General features: G+C 46.4%; 1 protein-coding gene across 3 annotated transcripts; it reads left to right on the top strand.

The window, feature by feature from the left end:
- Window positions 1-251: 251 nt before the first annotated feature.
- SINHCAF (SIN3-HDAC complex associated factor) lies at window positions 252-18,210 on the top strand. Of its 3 annotated transcripts, none has more exons than XM_041398835.1 (6): window positions 252-303; window positions 10,232-10,379; window positions 12,019-12,118; window positions 13,074-13,200; window positions 14,526-14,676; window positions 15,657-18,210. In XM_041398835.1, exons 2-6 carry the CDS (start codon window positions 10,252-10,254, stop codon window positions 15,817-15,819), a joined length of 669 nt encoding a protein of 222 aa, XP_041254769.1. In that variant the 5' UTR covers window positions 252-303; window positions 10,232-10,251; the 3' UTR covers window positions 15,820-18,210. The 3 variants fall into 3 exon arrangements, with proteins under 3 accessions (XP_041254769.1, XP_041254768.1, XP_041254770.1); XM_041398834.1 differs by lacking the exon at window positions 252-303 and adding an exon at window positions 2,460-3,252; XM_041398836.1 differs by lacking the exon at window positions 252-303 and adding an exon at window positions 4,021-4,428.
- Window positions 18,211-18,512: the final 302 nt, after the last annotated feature.

The following is an 18,512-nucleotide window of genomic DNA, read 5'->3' on the forward strand; positions in this document are numbered from 1 at the left end:
GCGGGCTGTGCCGTGTTTGCGGTGATGCGCGGGGCTGTGTGTGCGGGCTGTGTTTGCAGTGCTGTTCGGGGCTGTTCCGGACTGTGTTTGCGGGTGCGGTGCTGTTCGGGGCAGTGTTTGTGGGGCAGTGTTTGCGGTGCTGTGCCGTGTTTGCGGTGCTGTTCGGGGCTGTTCCGGGCTGTGTTTGCGGCGCTATTCGGGGCTGTGTGTGCGGGGCGGTCCCGCGGTGCCGGGGCGGGGCGGGGCGGCGCGAGGCAGGGGCGGGAGCGCCGCGCACCGCACGGGGGTTGTGGGCGAGCGGCGGTGAGTGATGCCTTCCCTTCCTCCGGCCGGGCTCCAGCTGAGTTCTGTGGCTGCTCGTTGGTTCGTGTTGTTCGGGTTGTTTTGTTGTTTTGTTTTGTTTGTTTTGTGTTGTTCGCTCTTGGTGGGTTTCCTCTGTTTTTTTTATTTTCTTTTTGGTGGTGTTGGGATTTATTTTTTTTCCCAGAAGCCGGTGGTTTCTGTTCATTCCAAGTTAATCCCCGGAGCTTGTCCGCAGTTTTGCAGCGGCAAAACGACTTTGCCGCCTTGAAAAGCTTTGACACGCGTGTGGCTTCTGCGAGCGGCGTTGCGCCCGGTTTTTTCTTCGATTAGTAGAGTTTTAAAGGATGCGCGAGCGGAGAGGAACGCCTCCCGCATTGTTGCGGACCCATCCCTAGAACTGACTTCTGCCCCCCCCCATCCCAAAGTACGATTAAATCTCCAAGTCTTTAGGAGGAAAGAGTAGCCAGTTCCCCATGATTTAACTCCGAAAGCAGTTCTAAGGTGCGGAGCGGGTTTGGAAAACCGGGCTGCAGGGCGCCTTTCCCGGGCCGCGGCTGCCCTGGCTCGCCACGCGGGTGGCGTGGCCCCGCGGGTGCGGAGCGGGTGCCGCAGGTGCGGCCCCGGCGCGCCCCGCAGCGCACACCTGTAGCGCCCGCGCACAACTTGGTGCCAGCGGCGTGCGGAGGGGAGGGGGACCCGCTGGTGCCCCCCATCCCTCTCTCCCCGTGTTTCACGTGGGGAGAGCGGGGCAGTTCTTATTGTTTCCAGTTATCATTAGTGAGTGCGGGGCAGTCCGAGGCCGTGCACGCTGCAGAGGAGCAAAACGTGCGGCCGTGGGCTGGCGGGACACGTGCTGTCGGTCGCACAGGTCGCGGCGTGGGGCCTTTCCCGTCCTGCCCCCGGCCCGGTGCGCGGCGTTCCCGGCGTGGGGCCGGTGCGGCGGGCGGCGATGGCGTCCTGCCGCTCCGTAGCTCGGTGCCAGTGCAAGCGGCTCCCGTTCCTGCCGGCGTGTGCCCGGCGCCAACAAGTTTAAGTCGGGGCTCCGGAGCGCTGCGGGGCGAGCGGCGTGCCCCCGGCGCGGCACGTAGGCAGCGCCCGGCTGCAGGGAAAACAAAGGGCTCGCATGTGCTGCGGGCGGCGCGGCTCCCCGGCGCGCCGGGGCAAAGCGCTCCTCCGCGCCCGGCGGGGGCTCGGCCCCGGCCTGGCGGGTGTCGCTGGGGTGACACTTGTCGTGCACGGGACGGTGTTTTTTAGGGGCTGCCTGCTGGTTTTGGAGGAGTTTGGAGGGGCGGTGAAACTTTGGATGCACGCGTGCTCCGCACGGCTCCGCGCCCGGCGCTGCGGCGGGCGGGCCCCGGCGGCCGCCCCGGGGCTGTCCCGGGCTCCGGGGTCCGCGTTGCCCCCGTCGCGGCGTACCCGCGTTGCCGGGAGGTCTGCGACGGCCCTTTGAAGTGAAACTGTTGCCATGTTCGAATTACGTCAGGGCCGAGCCATGAGGAACCGGCGCGGGGCGGGGGGGAAGGACGGGGGGCGGCGGGGCACGGTCGCCGCCGCGCCGGAGCGGGGGTCCGGGTGCTCGGCGGTGCGGCCGCGGCTCCATCCCCGCTTCCCGCCGCTCCCCCCGCGCCGGATGGGGCGGCTGCTCCGCGACCGCGTGGTGGGGAGGCGTTTGTAGCGCGGGGGCCGCCTCGCAGCGCCCACCTCCGCGCTCGGGGCTTTCCTCCCTGGCGCGCCGCCTTCCCCTTCCTGTGCTCTTCCAATTTATTTCTGATTTTACTCGCCTTTCGGCGAGTTGAAGCGCTCGGCAGCCCCGCGCAGGGCGGGGGGGGGCTGTGGCCACCCGCGTGTGCGCTCCCGCGGCTCCACCTGACCGGCGGGGCCGCCCGCGAAAGTAGGTCGTGTGCCCCGGGGGGGTCTTTGTTCCCGGCGCCGCCGCCCGCCCGGCCCCGGCTCCGGCCGCCGGCGCTAACGGGGGAGCGGGGCCGTGCCCGGGGCCACGCGGTGCCCGGCGGCAGCGGCGCGACCGAGCTCTGCCTTTTTGGGCGTTTTTTACCGTTGTTATTTCGGGTTTGGTGGTTTTTTGTTTTGTTTTAAAGTCACCGTCTTGCGCCAGGAAAGCGCTCCCCGTTGCGCTCTCACTTTGGCGAGATAAAAGTTGCCGTCTCCTCTCCTACCCCCTGTCCGGATGCGTGTAGCTGAAGGGATTTAAAGGGACCTGCCAAACCTGTTGTTTACTCGGGCCGTGCCCGCACGCAGCGAACAGGGCTGAATCCCGCCCGCCGAGCCCCCCCAGCCGCGCTTTCCTGGCGGGAACAACCCCGTTTCATCCTACAAAGAGCCTTGTCCCCGACTGATGGCCCGTCCTTCGGACCTAAATTATTCAATTAACATTACAATTGCAAAAATCTTGGGAGCTGCCCCCCGGCGCTGTGTCTGTGTCGGCAGCCGCTGCAGGATGCTGCCCGCTGCCGTGCCCTGAACACGTGTCTGGGCTGGAGGCAGGGCCGTGCCGCCGTCCCCTCGTGGCTGGGGAGCGGCAGGAGAAGGCCCAGCGTCCTGCACTGAGCCCACAACTGCAGCAGCAGTGGCTGTGCTTGAGCACAGCCTGTGATGCTCTTTTTTCCTTTGAGTTTTAATTTGGAAGGTGGCAGGCTGACAGCCGTGCTCACAAGTGTTTCACTCTTTGGACAAGGCAGTCGGTGAGGGTGATGGTTCCTCAGCAAGCTCCTTTACTGCTGAGTGCTTGCTTCCAAAGCTGAGACTGCTCCTGGCAGCCGTGTGCAGGGTGTGTGCACCCCCTTCTCACCAGCCTGCAGGCAGGCAGATCCACTGCGTCGTTTACAGCTTTTAAAAATTAGAGATTGCACAAACTATGCACCGTAGGGATAGACAGTGAACTGGAAACTTTTATGCTGATACCAGTGGACATTCAGCTCCTTTGGTACACAGGTGAGCTCTAGGTTTCTTGGGATCTGTGGTACTTGGTAGAGAAGCAGCGAGTAACAAGTCGGGATTTTCAAACACACCCACAGGCACGCAACATCCAGCTCCCACTGAAAGTAGGTGGGATTGAGTGCCAGAGCTTCTGGGAAAAATTCCTCCTCTCTTCATTCTCTAAAAGAAGCTAATTGCCGATGTATTCGGTCTTCCTTTAAGAAGAAAATATCAGTGACTTCTTTGCAGAAGATGTTAAAAAAGCTGATGAATTCATGGAGGCTAAAAATAAAGTTAAAACTGTGATGGTTTGTTGTCTCACTCATGCCGAACAGCTCTTTCTGTGTTCCCTGCTTTGCATTGATTCTTAACACCTCATTTCTTGTACCTCTCTCATAATGACATGAACGACATCCACAGGGTCCTACTTGACAATCAGCTTCATTCTTGCACCCCCCCTGTAGTGCTTGCTTTTTAACACCACAAAAAAAAAAAAAAAAAAAAAAAAAAAAAGCCAGTGAGCTGGGACTTGAAAATTGCCCAGGCAGGGCTCCATTTCACAACTCAAGCCTTTGCATTTCTGTAGAATGTGCTCAGTCCAAAGTCCAAGTGAAATGACCAGTAATACTGCTTAAGGACATGGAAAAGTATCCTTTTTAATGAAGTTACTTCAGTTGTTCTGCCAAATAATTACTGCTCCTTCTGTTTAAGTCCCCATCCAAGTATGTTATCCTCTTTAAAAACAACATAAAAGAACCTAGCCAAAAAACACAAATCAAAGCTGTTCAGTGTCTCAGGATCCAGAGTGGCTGTGGTGTTTCCAGGAGCAGGTGCTCGCAGACAGCATCATAACAGCTGTGGTGACTGCGCTCAGATAAGCATCGCAGACTGAGCTCCAGCACATGTTTCAGAACATCCCAGTTTTCCTTGCTGGGCTCGTGCTCAGGCTGAGCGTGGTGTTAGTTATGCAACAGGAGTTTCAGGCAGGGGGAAGTCATCTTTCAAGATGGAATGTCTGCAGGTGGGACAGGTTTGGAGTTTTTTTTCCCCCTTATGCAAATCTTGCTGATTATTGTTTTCATGCTTTGGCCTATCCCTTCTGGAGCACAAACTACACGGCGGTTCAGAGGAACACCCACGTGGCTAAGCTCAAATGAGTTAGGAACTTCCTTCCCAGGGAAGATCCAACAGGTGAATACACTTCTTTATTACTTGACTGCTTCTGCAACTGTAACTAGGAACAGCTTGTGATCCAGCTAGGATGCCATGGGGACTCGAAAATGGGAAAGAAGTGTCCAATTTGATTTTTGATGCATGCTTAGTAGTTGCTGCTAGGTGCACTGGCTGTGCTGAGATTTTGCTTCAGCACTAAGCACACAGCTTAGTGCTGTGGACATCTACCAGCAAAAGAGCGGCTTATTCTGTCCGATGAAAGATTCCTGAAGATGTGGTTTTGACCTTTTCTGGTTTTGCTGAACTCATCAACTGAAAGCATGCTGTGACATTCAGATGTTCCTGGTAAATACAGCTTTCCTCCAAGTAAAGTTCTTTTGGGTGGAGATGAAGGAAAGTGCAAGGAAAATCTGAGGCTGTAGGGGACCAGAAGAGTGTACAATATGCACAATTTCAAGGTTATGGTTGTTGGTTATTAGTACCTGTTTTAAACTATAGGGAGAGATGACAGTAAAAAATATTTCTGCAGATACTGAAGCTGCATTTTCAGATGACTCCCATTAGATTGGTCTCTTACCATCCTGTTAAATTTTTTTTTTTTTTTTTTTTTGAGGGATCTCTTCCAAGGGTTTTTTGCAGCAGCCTGTGAACTCAGGGGAGGTATGTTTATGTTGAGTCTCTGATACAGATCAGTTCCTCTCTTGATATACAGTTTTCTGTCTTACAGTTGATTTGCAGTTAGAGGTATTGCAGTTTATTTCAGCAGAGGGACAGGCTCAAGAATTTATTGTGAGGTGCGCGACTCTGCTTCTGGCGCCGTAGACAACTCTGGAAGCATTTTTCGTGTGTGTACATGTGCCTGGTGTATGCTCTTGCAGATGCAAAAGCCAGAGCACCTATGTTCTTTCTATATTAAGGCATCTGTTTAGTTCCCTTTAAAAGAAAAGAGAATTAAAAAAGAGTGTCATTTTGGCTGTGTTTCTTAGTTCCAGTGAAATGCTGTAGGGATGACAATTGTGAGGTTTCTACTGACAGTGGCTGCATCAACATATGTAGGGTAGATGGTATTTTTCTTTAGCCCAGCTTCAGGGAGGCTGTGCCAAGGCTGTTGTGTATACAGAAAGGGAAATCAAATCGTTGTTCTCTCTGGCAAAGGTACTGGCACTTCTGGGTTGCACAAAGGGTGAGCGATCCCAGGTCAGAGAGGGGAGATGGGAAGAGAAGAGGATACTAAGTATGTGGACTGGCATGCCTCTGCTCTCTTGTAACGCCAGGGATTGTTTTTCTTTCAGCTTTGCAAGAAGCAGGTGAACATGTTCGTTCCCATGTTCGTAGCCTGGTAATTGTGCTACAAAGGGAGACATGCCTGTCTTCTAGGAATTCCGTCCTTTCTATTATAAAAGGTTTTCATTCTTCTTGAGTGATCAGAAAGAATGCAGAAGGAATCTGGAAAAGCAAATGAAAGTGGCTCAGCTTACTTTAAGATCTGAAAGAGTTCAGAAGTTCTTCCCGAACTTGAAAACTTAATGAGCATCTGAAGCAATGTCTCCTTTTAATTTAGATCATCAAATTAAATTTTGCAAAGAAAATTAAACATTAAATTCTAGTCCTGACAGGTAACAAAAACATGAAACCATTTTCACACACATGCTTCTTTGTACCAGCCTTTCACAAAGGTAATAAGCAGGGTGTGGGGATTTTTTTTTTCTTTTTTTTTATTTCCCACTGCTTTACTGTTCTCTTTTGCAAGACAAGTTTCTATTTTTCATGCTGCTTTTTCAGAAGTAAGAGAGCAGAAGAATGGAGAGAGTTCTTTCCTGGAGACTTTTCTGAGTCCATTCAGGTTGCTAAAGCAGTTGTAAAAAGCAGAACTTGAGGAAATAGCAACTTCTGCAAGGAAAAGGTGTGGAGAGGGACACCAGGGAGGGAAGAGGATCACTTTTCCCCTGACTTGGGGGAATACTGCTTTCCCACTAGTGCAGATAAATCTTCATGTCTGCAGAATGATGGATAACGCTCTGCTAAGATTTCTGATTCTTTTTTGGAGATCTGTCCCTTTCACTTCTGTGCAACTGCTGATATATTTTAATAATGTGCTTAAATTTGGCAAATAATAACAAAGTTAAATAGCATTAATAACATGCTTAGATTTGGCAGAATTATGTTGTGTAATGCTTTTTAACTCCTAGGCAAGTTACTTAGTTTTTACTTGCCATCTTTTTTATCTGTCCCAAATTTCACATGGTTAAAGTTCCACAGCTAAGATTCAGTGTTAGGGCAGCTGGCATCCTAACTCCTTGGTTCTAATTCGAGATCTAAATTGCAAAGCTTTCAAGTTAAACCTTTTAAATGGCACAGTCATATTTACTTCTAAGTCCATATTAGCTATTAAGCTCTCCAGCTGACAGAATATTTAGTGTATAATGGTCAAATGGCAACTGTTTAGGATTAAATGTGTAACTGGACTGATGTCTTCCATTTATAACTGCACTTGGATGCAGTTGTCAGAGAAATCTGTTAAACTTGTGGTTTTGCTACTAGCTCTTCCCCATTCAGGCATGATGTGTGGTAATACCATTGCTGACCATTCATCAAGTGGGAAACAGATGGCACTAGTTTCCCTTCTATTGAAGGATGGTGTTGAAAGGCTGCTCCTGTGAGAATGGCAGCAATGATGCAAACCAAAATATTTTCAGAATATATGTGTTTTCCAGGCTTTGCCAGAACATTGATTGTAAAACATGCATCTTATTCTGCTATGGTGTAAATACCAGCTGGTGACAGAGATCGTCTTATCACTGTCTGGACTCCTGGAAGAAACTTGGTTAGAAAGTAAACTGCATTGTTGACACTTGTTCCTTGCCACGTAGCAGTCAAGATTTTCTTGCCTTAAGTTTGGCAGCATGGGTGAACTTTGTGTCGGCAATTAGTCTTTGACTTTCTAAAGAAAAGTACCAGGCCACAGATTTAACATTGGAGTAGTCAAACAACATCTAAAATTGCTGTTTGGAAGTTGAAAATTCCCAGGTGAGCATGCTGTTGGATCTCCAGAGGCTTGTTGAGCAATGTCCTCAAGAGTATCTCCTGAAGAAGCACATCAGGTGCTAAGAAACTAAATACTCACAGTGTTTGCCTAAATACTCTCTTGTTTATTTTCTTGACAAGACAGGAATATTTATCCGATTTGGCTGTGTATTCATTTGCTGCACATCCAGCAGAGGCTGAGAGTAGTTCTGAGACTACCATCCCTCCGTGAGCCCATTCAGCAGGTTACTAACTGGATGCCTTCTTTCACTTACTAGATCTGCTCCTGGCCTTCTGGCCAATGCTGTGCTAATGTAGGGAGTAGTGAATCTCCTAAAAAGCTGACACCATTTCGGGTGACTATGCTGGACGTTTGCACAAGTCAGCCTTGGGAGAACGTAGCCCTAGGTGAGCTCCTTGTGCTGTCAATGTGAAGAAGGGAATTCAGCACTTCAAGCCTGTGGAAGACAGCATGACCTGGGATGGGAGGGAAGGAAGGACTTATCCTTTCCATCTCTCTCCTAGGCCTGGAGGATCTCCTTGGCATTCAGCTTGAGCAAGTGCCTTGCCATCAACAGGCTCTACAAGTCAAGACAAGCTTTATGGAGAGTTGAGTCTTCCTAAATGTTGGTGCAGTAGTAATTGTGAAGAGCCACAACCTCAGGGAGCCCCAAGTGGTCTCATATATGCTAGACTGAAATGCAGACATGCCCACTTTCAGCTGGAAACAGGTTCCTTGATGGATTTTGTGTCAGAGTATTAACCAACAGTATTGGATACAATTTTTACTTTTCTCTTGTTCTTGGGAGTCTGGGAAACTGCATGTTTAGCTTGCTGTGCTCCTGTGCTCTTGATCTTCCTGGGGTGGGGAGATGCATTTTCACCTCTACATAGGACTGTGCCTGGGCTTGGGTGGTTCCCTAGCTTTTGCTGTGGTCCTGCAGAAGTGTGTGGGATCTTTTCCTGTTGCACCCCATCCCCCTGTCAGTCAGGTGCGTGTAATGCTGGGTACGATCATTTTGTGGAAGCATGTTTCTGGCCTCACCTGAACCTGTCTTTCAAAATATTTTATTGCCATAATGATGTGGCAAGTCCTGGCAGTGTAGACACAAGATTTCAGATGATTTTTCTCTGTACCACTGGAAGGTAAAAGGATTACAGCACTTACCTTTCTGAAGGTGGAGGATTTGGGGACAGATGCCTATGCCACAGACATTAACCAGTAACCTGAGTTGGGTTAATGATAGTACCTGGGACTGAGAAGTGACTGAGAGTTCCCCCTCACCACAGTTGCTCCTCTCTTGAAAGTCCTTCCTGAGCTGCAGGGTCATTCAGTAGGTTTTTTTGTTATCTTCTTAATTAATTCAGCAGCTTGGCCTTTGCTAAGGAAAGAGAGGGAAATGTTGTGTTATTTGCATGGCTCCATCCAATTTTAATTTTTTTTAAAGCAGTGGGAACCTATTCTCCTGGAGCTTCCTGCAGCCTGTCCCTTCTCTGAGCCCTTGGTGTGTGGTGAGCAGCAGAGGTGGCTGCTCGCTCCTTGCAGCAGGTGCTGGAGGCAAACCTTGCACCAGGGTCTGTTCAAAAGAGAACATCTTGGAAGAGTCCCTGCCTGCCTTATGAGACTGATGCTGTGTGGCCTGTGAGGACTTGCTGTGTGTCCAGGCCCAGTGCCAGGAGAGCAGCAGCTTTGCTCGGTTGTTGGTTTGGGTTTCTGAAGCGCTGTGGGAACCCTGTTTGCTCTGACAGTGCCTCGTGCTGTGCCAGACCGTGCCTGACAGGGGTCTGCACTGGGGAACCACCAACTTAGGGGAGAACTGGTTTGGTGGGGGGTCATGGTGACTGCAGTGACTGACTTGAGAAGTTTCTGCCTGGAAAATGGCTCCACTGTATGATACCAGTTCTAATAGCAAATCCCAGCCTTGGTGTACTGAAAAGAATAGGATCAGGAGCAGGAGGGCATTCTTGGCTTTCTGGGCTGGTGCCGAGTTTGCAGAGCTGGTGGTTACAAAGCAACAACTTCCCTGTAACTGGAGTTCCATCCTTTTGGCAGGGCGTGTGTGGTAGGCACATGCTGAGATGTGCCCCAGGGTCCTGCTCCCTGGCCCTTTCTTTCCTAGTTAGGTTTCCTTCCCATGGAAAGCAGGGTGGGGAAGGCAGGAGGCTGAGAACAGAGCATGTGCTGACATGGAGCTGGGATGCTCACCCAGGCCCTGAGAAGAGAGAAGTGCTCCCGGGTCCTGCAGTGCAGACAGGGCCATTGAGGGCTGGGTGAGACTCCACCCTGCTGTTTTTAGAGCAGCTTTTCAGGTATGTCTGCCCTACAGCCCGGGGGTATGACTGAGCTCATTTAAAATGACTCCTACTCACTCTCAGCAAAGTTTGCCAGGGGTGTTTCCAACCAGCACGGGTGGTGGTGATGAAGTAGTTCAGTGACCCAGAGTTCAGCTGCCAGCTCCCTGTCCATGGGCTTGGACACATGGCCTGTCCTGCAGCCAGCTTTGCCACATGCACAGGAATTTCACTGGCCAGGTTGGCTGCATTCACACATCTGGGTTGTGCTGTCTGTAGATGTGCCCTTGGAGTAGATTTCTGCAGTAAATGAGCTTGTTGTGGGTCCTGCTGGGTATTGCTTAATATTCCAGCTGTTAATTATATAATTTTTTTTAACAACTGCATTCTAGGTGCATCTGTTCTTCTGAGGCAACGTGGAATAAAAAACTATGCCCTAATCTAGCAGTTTTTCTTCCATTATCTAACAGTGATAATTAACACCAGTTTCTGTTTGTTTTCACAGGGTACAGCTGGGAGGAAAAGATGTTTGGCTTTCACAAACCGAAGATGTACCGGAGTATAGAGGGCTGCTGTATTTGCAGAGCTAAGTCTTCCAGTTCTCGTTTTACTGACAGCAAACGTTATGAAAAGGATTTCCAGAACTGTTTTGGGTAAGATTCCCACCTTGGTCAGCAGTTTTGGCATTGATCTCTAAGCTGCAAACCTGATGTACTGTCCTTCTTGCTCTGAAAGCCTGAGAGATTAGGTTAGCAGAGGGGAGTGGTGGGAGAAGGCTGCCTTCAGCTTCCTCACAGCGTTCCTGGGCAGACAGGAGGGATCCTGCTGCTGTGTATGGTACCATTTAATTTTCAGTCTGTTGTCACTGCCAAGGGAGAGCTGGTAATTCATAACACCAAAGGATCAGGCTTGTGTCTCTCCCGCCTCCACAGCACGTGCAGGGATTTTAGTCATCTCTCAGACTGTGCATTTTTTGCTGGTTCCATAGAGGTGTAAACGCCTACATAAAATAATGAATTCCACACATCCATGGAGGCTTTCTGTGGCTCTGAAAATTCAAGAATGGTAGATAAAACTTGATGAGTAAATATTTAGCAGTTTCAGCCGGGTTTATGCAGAGTATCCTGTTACAAATATTGGTGTCTTTGTTCAAATAGGACATAGCAATGTGTTACTAAAATTTCTCATTGGAAAACCATTTGGAAAGTGATTAGCTTTCCAGTTAGGCAATGTTACTTGAAAGCATTGGTAAATAAAACTAAATACTAGAGATTTCTTGTACCAGTTACTGTGATCTTTCAATTTTTTTTGAATACCTTTGAAGAGCTTTGAAATTTTGTATAAAACTCACAAATTTTCCCCACTTTTTCTAGAAACACTCTTTTCATGTAGTGAACTTTAGAGTGCTTTGTATTTACCTTGGATTTTTGTACACAAGTCTGGTGCTGGCAGTTTTCCTTATCATGTTTCTTCACTACTGTCCTTGGCAGTCAAAGGCTGTGTGCAGATCCATTGCTTTTTTTTTGGTGGTTGTTGTTTTTAACTGCAGTGAAGCAGTTCGCAATTTACCAGGACCATTGTTGTTGTGCTATATGAAATATGTTTGCCAAGGTAAAAATGCAGCCTGACCACTGGGCAGATAATGGTTTTCTGAGCCTGCCTCATTAATCTATAATGATGCAAAGTCTTCCTATTTAATTAGCTGAAAAATTATGCAGTGTTTCCCTGTTGTATTTCTTTTAGCATGGGTTAGCAGTAGAGATGATTCCTGAGGAAAGCTTGTTAGAGGGAGCAAGTATTGCTGTCATTCCAGTGACTGCTGTTTCTGAAATCTTATCCTGTGCTCGTGTGGGAGTGTGTTAGGTGGTGTTTGTTACTCATCCTTGAAGCTCTGTGGGAAAGTTAAGACCTGAGTAAGCTTTTGATGTTTGTTCCCAAGTGTACGTTTGAATAACATGATTATTCCTCCTGCTCCAAAACAATCCGCTGCAATTGTGTCTTGGTTTTGGGAGAAGAGATTCCAAAACCTGCAGGTGATGGGTCTGTTGTTTTCAGTGCCCCTCTGGAGGCGGATTGTGCCACCTTTTTATTTCTGTGTGGAAGAGTGCTTTCTGAAAGTGAGACCTGGTCTTTAAATGGCACAGTTTGAGCATCCCACATGAACTGCAATGTCAGAAAAACAGAATTTCAGAACCCTTCTTATTCATCAATTTTTATACTTCTTGCTGTTACCAAGTGGAGGTGTGCTTTTATTAACTGTTGTTAAGTGATCTTTGCTTTTGTTTTTGCCAGGCTCCGTGAGGCTCGCTCAGGAGATATTTGCAATGCCTGTGTTCTTTTGGTGAAAAGATGGAAAAAATTACCAGCAGGATCAAAAAAAAACTGGAATCACGTTAGTAATTTATTTCTCTTCTGCCCGAAAACTAACTCTTTCTAGAGAGGAGAGGTGCTGGCAGGGGTTTGGGGTTTGCTCTTTCACCCACACTCTCCTTTCTCACCATCAGCATCTTTAAATCCTTCCTGGAGTATTTACTACTGTGTGGCTCCTACCTGCTTATGTGCAAATGGTGATTATGCAAGCCTGAGATGTAGTCACAGACCAACTTGCCTTGTAATTCTTTGTTTTCCAAAGCTCATGACTTTGTCCAAAATTCTCTTAGGACATTAAAAAAAATAAAATTCAAGTTTGGCCTTTATCCAAAATTGGTTGGTTTTTTTTTTTCCCCCAAACAAAGTGATTTGCTCAAGCAACACATTAATCAATCTCATTTAATCAGATAATTACAATGACTAATAATCTTGCAGCTATTTTCACTCATATATTCTGTTTTGATATGTCTAATTCAATTCAGGCCTAAGGCTGGGAGGATGATCAGGATTCCTTGTGTATATAATAATCTTTATCCAGCATGCCTTGATAGAATTGGGAGCCATAACTACCACTAGCTTTACTCAAAAGTTAAATTTATGACTAAACCACCCCCCCTCCCCGCCAAAAAAAAAAAAACACAGAGCAAATGCTTGGCAGACACTCTTAACTGGACCAGTATTAGCTTAAACAATTATTTGGTTCTAAACTGAATGTGTTAAAAACGGGAAGTTGGTAAAAGTTGAACCAAATGTGCTTTTTAAACTAGTTTGCTGTGTTTTCCTGCAGACTCAGCCTCTTGCAGAGGCTGAGATTTAGCCAGATTTAAATGAAACATGAGAGTGTCAGTGCACAGAAATGCCTTGGATTAACCAAGGGGGTTTGGAACACCTTCTGCTAAGTCAGTACCTGTGTCTTGACTGGAGAAATACCTGGGCATTATGCACAAGTATTCAGACATGCATTTTCTCTGTTCTAGGTGGTAGATGCCAGGGCTGGACCCAGCCTTAAAACAACATTGAAACCAAAGAAAATGAAAACTCTCTCTGGAAGCAGAATAAAGAGCAATCAAATCAGCAAACTGCAAAAGGAATTCAAGCGGCACAGTAAGTGGATCCAAAGAAATTCTGGCAATAAACTTCAGCCTTCCCTAACACAGCTCGCTGTTAACTGGCCAAGCTGAGTCACTGTCTAGATTTGGTTGTGCACTCCCACGTTTGGGCTCTCCCTGTTTTCACAGCCTCTTATCCTCTGAGAGTTTTGGGAGGATGTGGAATGAGAAGGAAGAGCTTGTGTGCAGGGTGGGCTTCAAGACAGAGGTGGGGGAGTGGCAAGGGGGCATGAGGAGTCTGGATTGAAAGTGCAGGCAGTTCTAGCTTATGTCCCACATTTAAATGACATATCCCTGGAAAGAACATCCTGGGCAAAGATACTGAAACTGAAGCTGGAATAGGCTTCTCCCTGCTTTCAGTCATGTGCTATGGCCATTTTCAGCTCTCTTTTCCCAAAAAAACATTGCAGTCTTTTTCTTCCCTATGTACTTTTAAACATAGATTTACCCCACCCTTAAATTCCTACCATGTTTCCTTATACCTTCCTCTGCCAGTCTCAGTGATTTCTTTCCAGTAGTACAAGGACTTTCCAAACAGATCTGGATTCACAGCTTTCCAACAAAACCACCTGCCAGTTATGCTCTAAATGTGTGTCAGTACTTAAGGCTTTTCTTCTAAAGCAAGCCTTCCAGCTTCTTAACTGTTGCTGACTTGGTCTCTCTCTCTTTTAATTATCCTGCCCAGTCAGAAGGAGAAGTCTCCAAAGAATCAGTAAAGGCCCTGACTCAATGAGCTTTTATCTCCTCATTCAAGGCACTGCAGTTAATCTGATTTTGTCACTGTAGCTGCCAGAGATGGCAGCTGAAATGTGGGAGAGCAGGCACTGTTGGGGTGTGTCTGCCCTGGGTCTGTAGCTCCTGGTCTTGATCCAGCAAAAGCTCAACACTACCTAGCACATAATGAGAATATATATATATATAATGCACTATTTGGAAAAGCTTTGCAGCACGTTACCTGAAAGGGTGGGAAAGAAAATGTACAGTGAGAAAGTCTGGAGCACAGATCTTCACTGTATTGAGGGATGTCCCAGTGATTTCAGAGCGTGGGCTGGGTTTGAGAGCTAGAAACTGAAGCCTGATCCTGAACCTCTTTCCAATCCCTCATGTACAAGGACTCCTTCCACTTCTGAAGGCTCTTTCACAAATCCTGACACTCTATACTGAAACAGGCAGGAGCAAGTGAAATAAATGGGTTGTTGTTGTTAGGTTTTTCTTGTTAATTTAGCATATCTGTGCCCCTACTCCCAATCCACAAGTCAGGAGGGAGGGTAGGTCATTGGGTGCATGTCCTGATCCTTGCATTTCTTCTTTGCCCTGCAGATTCTGATGCCCACAGCACAACTTCAAGTGCCTCCCCAGCTCAGTCGCCCTGTTACAGTAACCAGTCGGACGATGGCTCTGACACGGAGCTGAGCGCTGGGGCCAGCAGAACGCCAGTGTTCTCCTTCCTAGATCTCACCTACTGGAAAAGGTAAAAAGCAGAATGTGCCTTCTGTGCAGGCAGCAAGCTCACTTTGCATACATGCTGCTTGAATTTTGCCTCTTCATCCTGATCTGGTATAGGGATATGATTTTAAGTCACAGGGCATTATACAACACCTGTCTGTTCATGCTTGGAAAGAAATGGCTTGTGTTTAAGACATTTTCCCCTATCTCCCTTCAGTTCCCTAAACGTTAAAACAGTTGCTGGGAAATATTTTTGCTGGTTTTGGGAATAGCAGATTATATTCCTGTCTGTCATTATCTCTTCTTAAAACTATGCCCTGTAGATATGATGTGTTGCTACGTACAAGAGTGCTCCCAGCTTGCCAGCAAAACATAGCATTTGATTTGGTTGACTTGTGATGGTAGTCATTTGGGAGAAAAAAGGAAAAAACAAAAAAAAACAAAAAACAAAAAAACAAAAAAAAAAAACCAAAAAAAAAAAAAACAAAAAGTAAAAAAAAACCCAAAAAAACCCCAACAACTTTCTGGAGTGGGAGGAAAACCACAAGCTTTTCTGGGAGCTGACGAGCTTGTTATCTTTATTGCATGTTGTGACATAGTAATCCCTTGTTTAGCTAATTGCTCAATTGAAATTGTTGTGACTTTGCTGCCTCCTCTCAAATAATATTTGCAAGTACATTGTAGCCAAGGTTAGTTCAGACCAGATGGTTGTGTCTGAAACTTCTCTGGGAAGCAAAGTTGGAGACTTGGTTTTTGTATAAACATGTTGGGGTTTTTTTTTTCTTTTTTTTTCTTTTTTTTTTTCTTTTTTTTCTTTTTTTTTCCCCCGAAGACCTGTTGTGGATTTAGACACAGACTTGTTTTCTGTTTGCGAGCAGTCTTTTTGCCCCTGTTCTCTGGGCTGGTGGCTCAATAAAGTAGTGTCTGGGGTCAGACTTGCTTTTTGCATGTTTGTGAATTCTGTATATTCTAAACAAAGTACTGTCTCCCTGCCATTTCTTCCAGGCAAAAGGTCTGCTGTGGAATTATTTACAAAGGGCGTTTTGGAGAAGTCCTCATAGACACTCATCTCTTCAAACCTTGTTGTAGCAATAAAAAATCTGCCACTGAAAAGCCAGAACAAGAAGGACCCCAATCTCCAGCAATCTCCACCCAGGAGGAGTGGTGACTTCCTTGGATAGCTGCAGAAGGTTATACAGATCCTCTTATTCTCTGGAAAAATACTAGCAAAGTGACTGTTCACTTTGGACACCTGCTATGCTGCCAAAAGACTATTCCCTAGAACTGTTTTGGGTTTTACTGCTACGATTCCACAAACTCTGAAGCCAGTTTGTATCCTTTCAAAAAGACTGTACATAATATTTAAGATGCTATGGAACACTTGGCAAAGCTGAATGCTGCTGCAAGGTTGTCTAATTTTCCCCCACACTCACTTCCCAAGTGAATATGAAGATGGGGTTTGTATATTAAAGTATATTAGCTCATGTTTCTGTACTGAAAGAAGCAGTGGTTGTAAGGCTTTTTTGGATTTTTTTTTTCTTTCTTTAAAAGTTGGTTGGCAAACTTCCTAAATTCCCAAGAAAATATTTCATTCTTAGACATGTATGAGTCAATGAAATGAACTAATACATAGAAATGTTATAAGTCACCTCTCTAGTTATATAAATATATATTTTTAAAGGTGTGGCGATTTCACCCTATACTACTGACATAACAAAGACAAGTGTTTCATTCCTCCCGTGTGACACAGACTGGTAATCTGCAGACATCTCTACTTCAAGTGGTAGCTATCTGAGAAGGCCCCCAGCATAAAAGTGCTCTTGAGAAGGGGTGGGAGAGCTCTCCACCTTAGCTAAGGATTAAGATTTACCTAAGAACTGAACATAGCAAAATGGGAAGTTACTTTTTTTTTAAGCCAACAGTAGACACCCTGGGCTTGGTGTAGTAACCCCTGGTGGTTAGAGATGGACCAAGAAACGCCTTGATGCCCAAGTCAGGTGTAGATGGCAGCCAAAAGTGAGTAACTGCTCTCTGTAGGCCCAGTGCAGCTGAAATGTGACCACAAACAAGACTCCTCCTAGTTTTGGACCTGACAAAGAACCAAAGCCCTTGCTAAGCAAGTTAGGCTCTGGTTCAGGGACATAATCTGGTTGCAGCCTGGGGTCTGGATTCACTATAACTGTTTTGAAACCCTTCCCCTGCAGTGTTTCTCTGTGTTTGGGTTTAGGTTTTTTTTTTTTTTTTTTTTTTCTGTTTGTTTGTTTAAGCAGCTGCCAGGTCAACACTTTTGTGAATACTGAATCTGAAAAGTTCTGCTAAGAATGGTGCCGTGCTGAATCAAGGCAGCAGCTCTGTTTGCATATGTGATCAAAAGATAATACTTTCTACACAGATTCCCAGACAAGCTCATGTGCAAATCATTGTGACACTCCTTCAAGCTCTGCTTTGCCTCTAGGGTGGAAGAAGCTTCCTGGAAGATTGTGCTGCAGTTTTAGCTCCCAGTTGCTTCACGTTCCTTTTATGAAGGTTTTACTTGTGTGAGTTGGGAATTCTGCTTTTTGTTTGGTTGGTTTTTTCCTGGTTTTAGGGGGAGGGAGGATTTTTTTTTTTTTTTTTTTTTACTATTACTCTTTTAGGATATCCTACAATGGATTGCTACATGGTGTGATTCTTGTGGTGTCCTGTGTAGGGCCAGTAGTTGGAGTTGGTCCTGATGGGTCCCTCAACTCAGCATATTCTATGATTCTAAGCTTTCCTTTTTTGTGAGTCATTGGCATAATACTGTGGTGGGTAGGGTTTAGGACTGGATTTCCATGTAGTCTCGGTTCCTGAAATGGGAATACTTAGCAAATTAAAATATAGATAGGGAAAGATATGCAGGTTTTAAGAGGAGCCTCTACCCTCAAAGCTTTTTTTTTCTTTCTTTTTTCCTCTCCTGTTGGGTCAGCCAATCTCTGGAGAGAAAGAAAATCAGGGGAAACAGGGCTTTGACTTATCACAGCCTTACCTTGGACTCATTTTGCTTTTCCTAAACTCTGAGGTTCTTAAGGGAGGACAAAGCTGCTTACCTTGCTTTTATTCTCAACCAAATAGAATAATTCAGGTTGGAAAAGACCTAAGCCCATTGAGTCCAGCCATAGATATAATAGATACTTGATTGTATAAAGGCATAACTAGGTTGGTCATGTCTAATAAGGGCTTGAACAAGAGTTCTTGCTGTGTTTGCAGACACCTATTTCATGTGAATTTGTGTTTTCAGCATCAGTAATTCTGTACACCTAAGAAGGCTGCAGTGTTGGTGGTAGGATGTGCTCTGATATGGATCATCTCTTCTGTATTTATTTATTTATTGCTAGATTTCAACCGCCAACTGCTTCCCCTACTCCCTCCCACCTCTTCCATTCCCGGTAGTAATGCAAAATGAGTAGTCATGCACTTTGTATTAATGTATTAGAAATCTATGGAACCTGTTTTGTACTTTTATACTGTTCAGACACTTGTAATCCAAACTTTGTTTTTACTAGGGTAATGAATAAATTTAGTCTTATTTAGAAAATAAGCAACTTCTCATGTGTTTATTTCAGCTCTGTTCTTCTGTTAATTAGATTTAGTGTTGGAGCCAACCCAGGCAACCCATGTTTCTATTTGAACAAGACCAAGCTTTTTTTGAGGGGGTGTGAGGTAATTCCCTTCCTATTTAGTTTGGAAAGAAGAGCAGAGCAAGGGAAGGAGGAGTTTGTTATGACAGACAGCTGTCTCAGGGCAGAATCACAGAGCTTTCCCCTGGCACTGCGTGTGTGTCAGGCATTCCTTTACAGGCAGTGGGTGGTGCTGGCATTCCATGTTCCCAGGGGGCTTGCT

This window comes from Onychostruthus taczanowskii, unplaced genomic scaffold, assembly GCF_017590055.1.
Source record: "Onychostruthus taczanowskii isolate IOZ18803 unplaced genomic scaffold, ASM1759005v1 scaffold15, whole genome shotgun sequence".
NCBI classification, from domain to species: domain Eukaryota; kingdom Metazoa; phylum Chordata; class Aves; order Passeriformes; family Passeridae; genus Onychostruthus; species Onychostruthus taczanowskii.

Bases quoted from the DNA above. Each gene is read 5' to 3' on its own strand.
- SINHCAF (XM_041398834.1), top strand. From the start codon at position 3,213: ATGCTGATACCAGTGGACATTCAGCTCCTTTGGTACACAG. The intron at 10,380-12,018 runs GTAAGATTCCCA...TGTTTTTGCCAG, and splicing joins GATTTCCAGAACTGTTTTGG to GCTCCGTGAGGCTCGCTCAG. The intron at 12,119-13,073 runs GTTAGTAATTTA...TCTCTGTTCTAG, and splicing joins CAAAAAAAAACTGGAATCAC to GTGGTAGATGCCAGGGCTGG.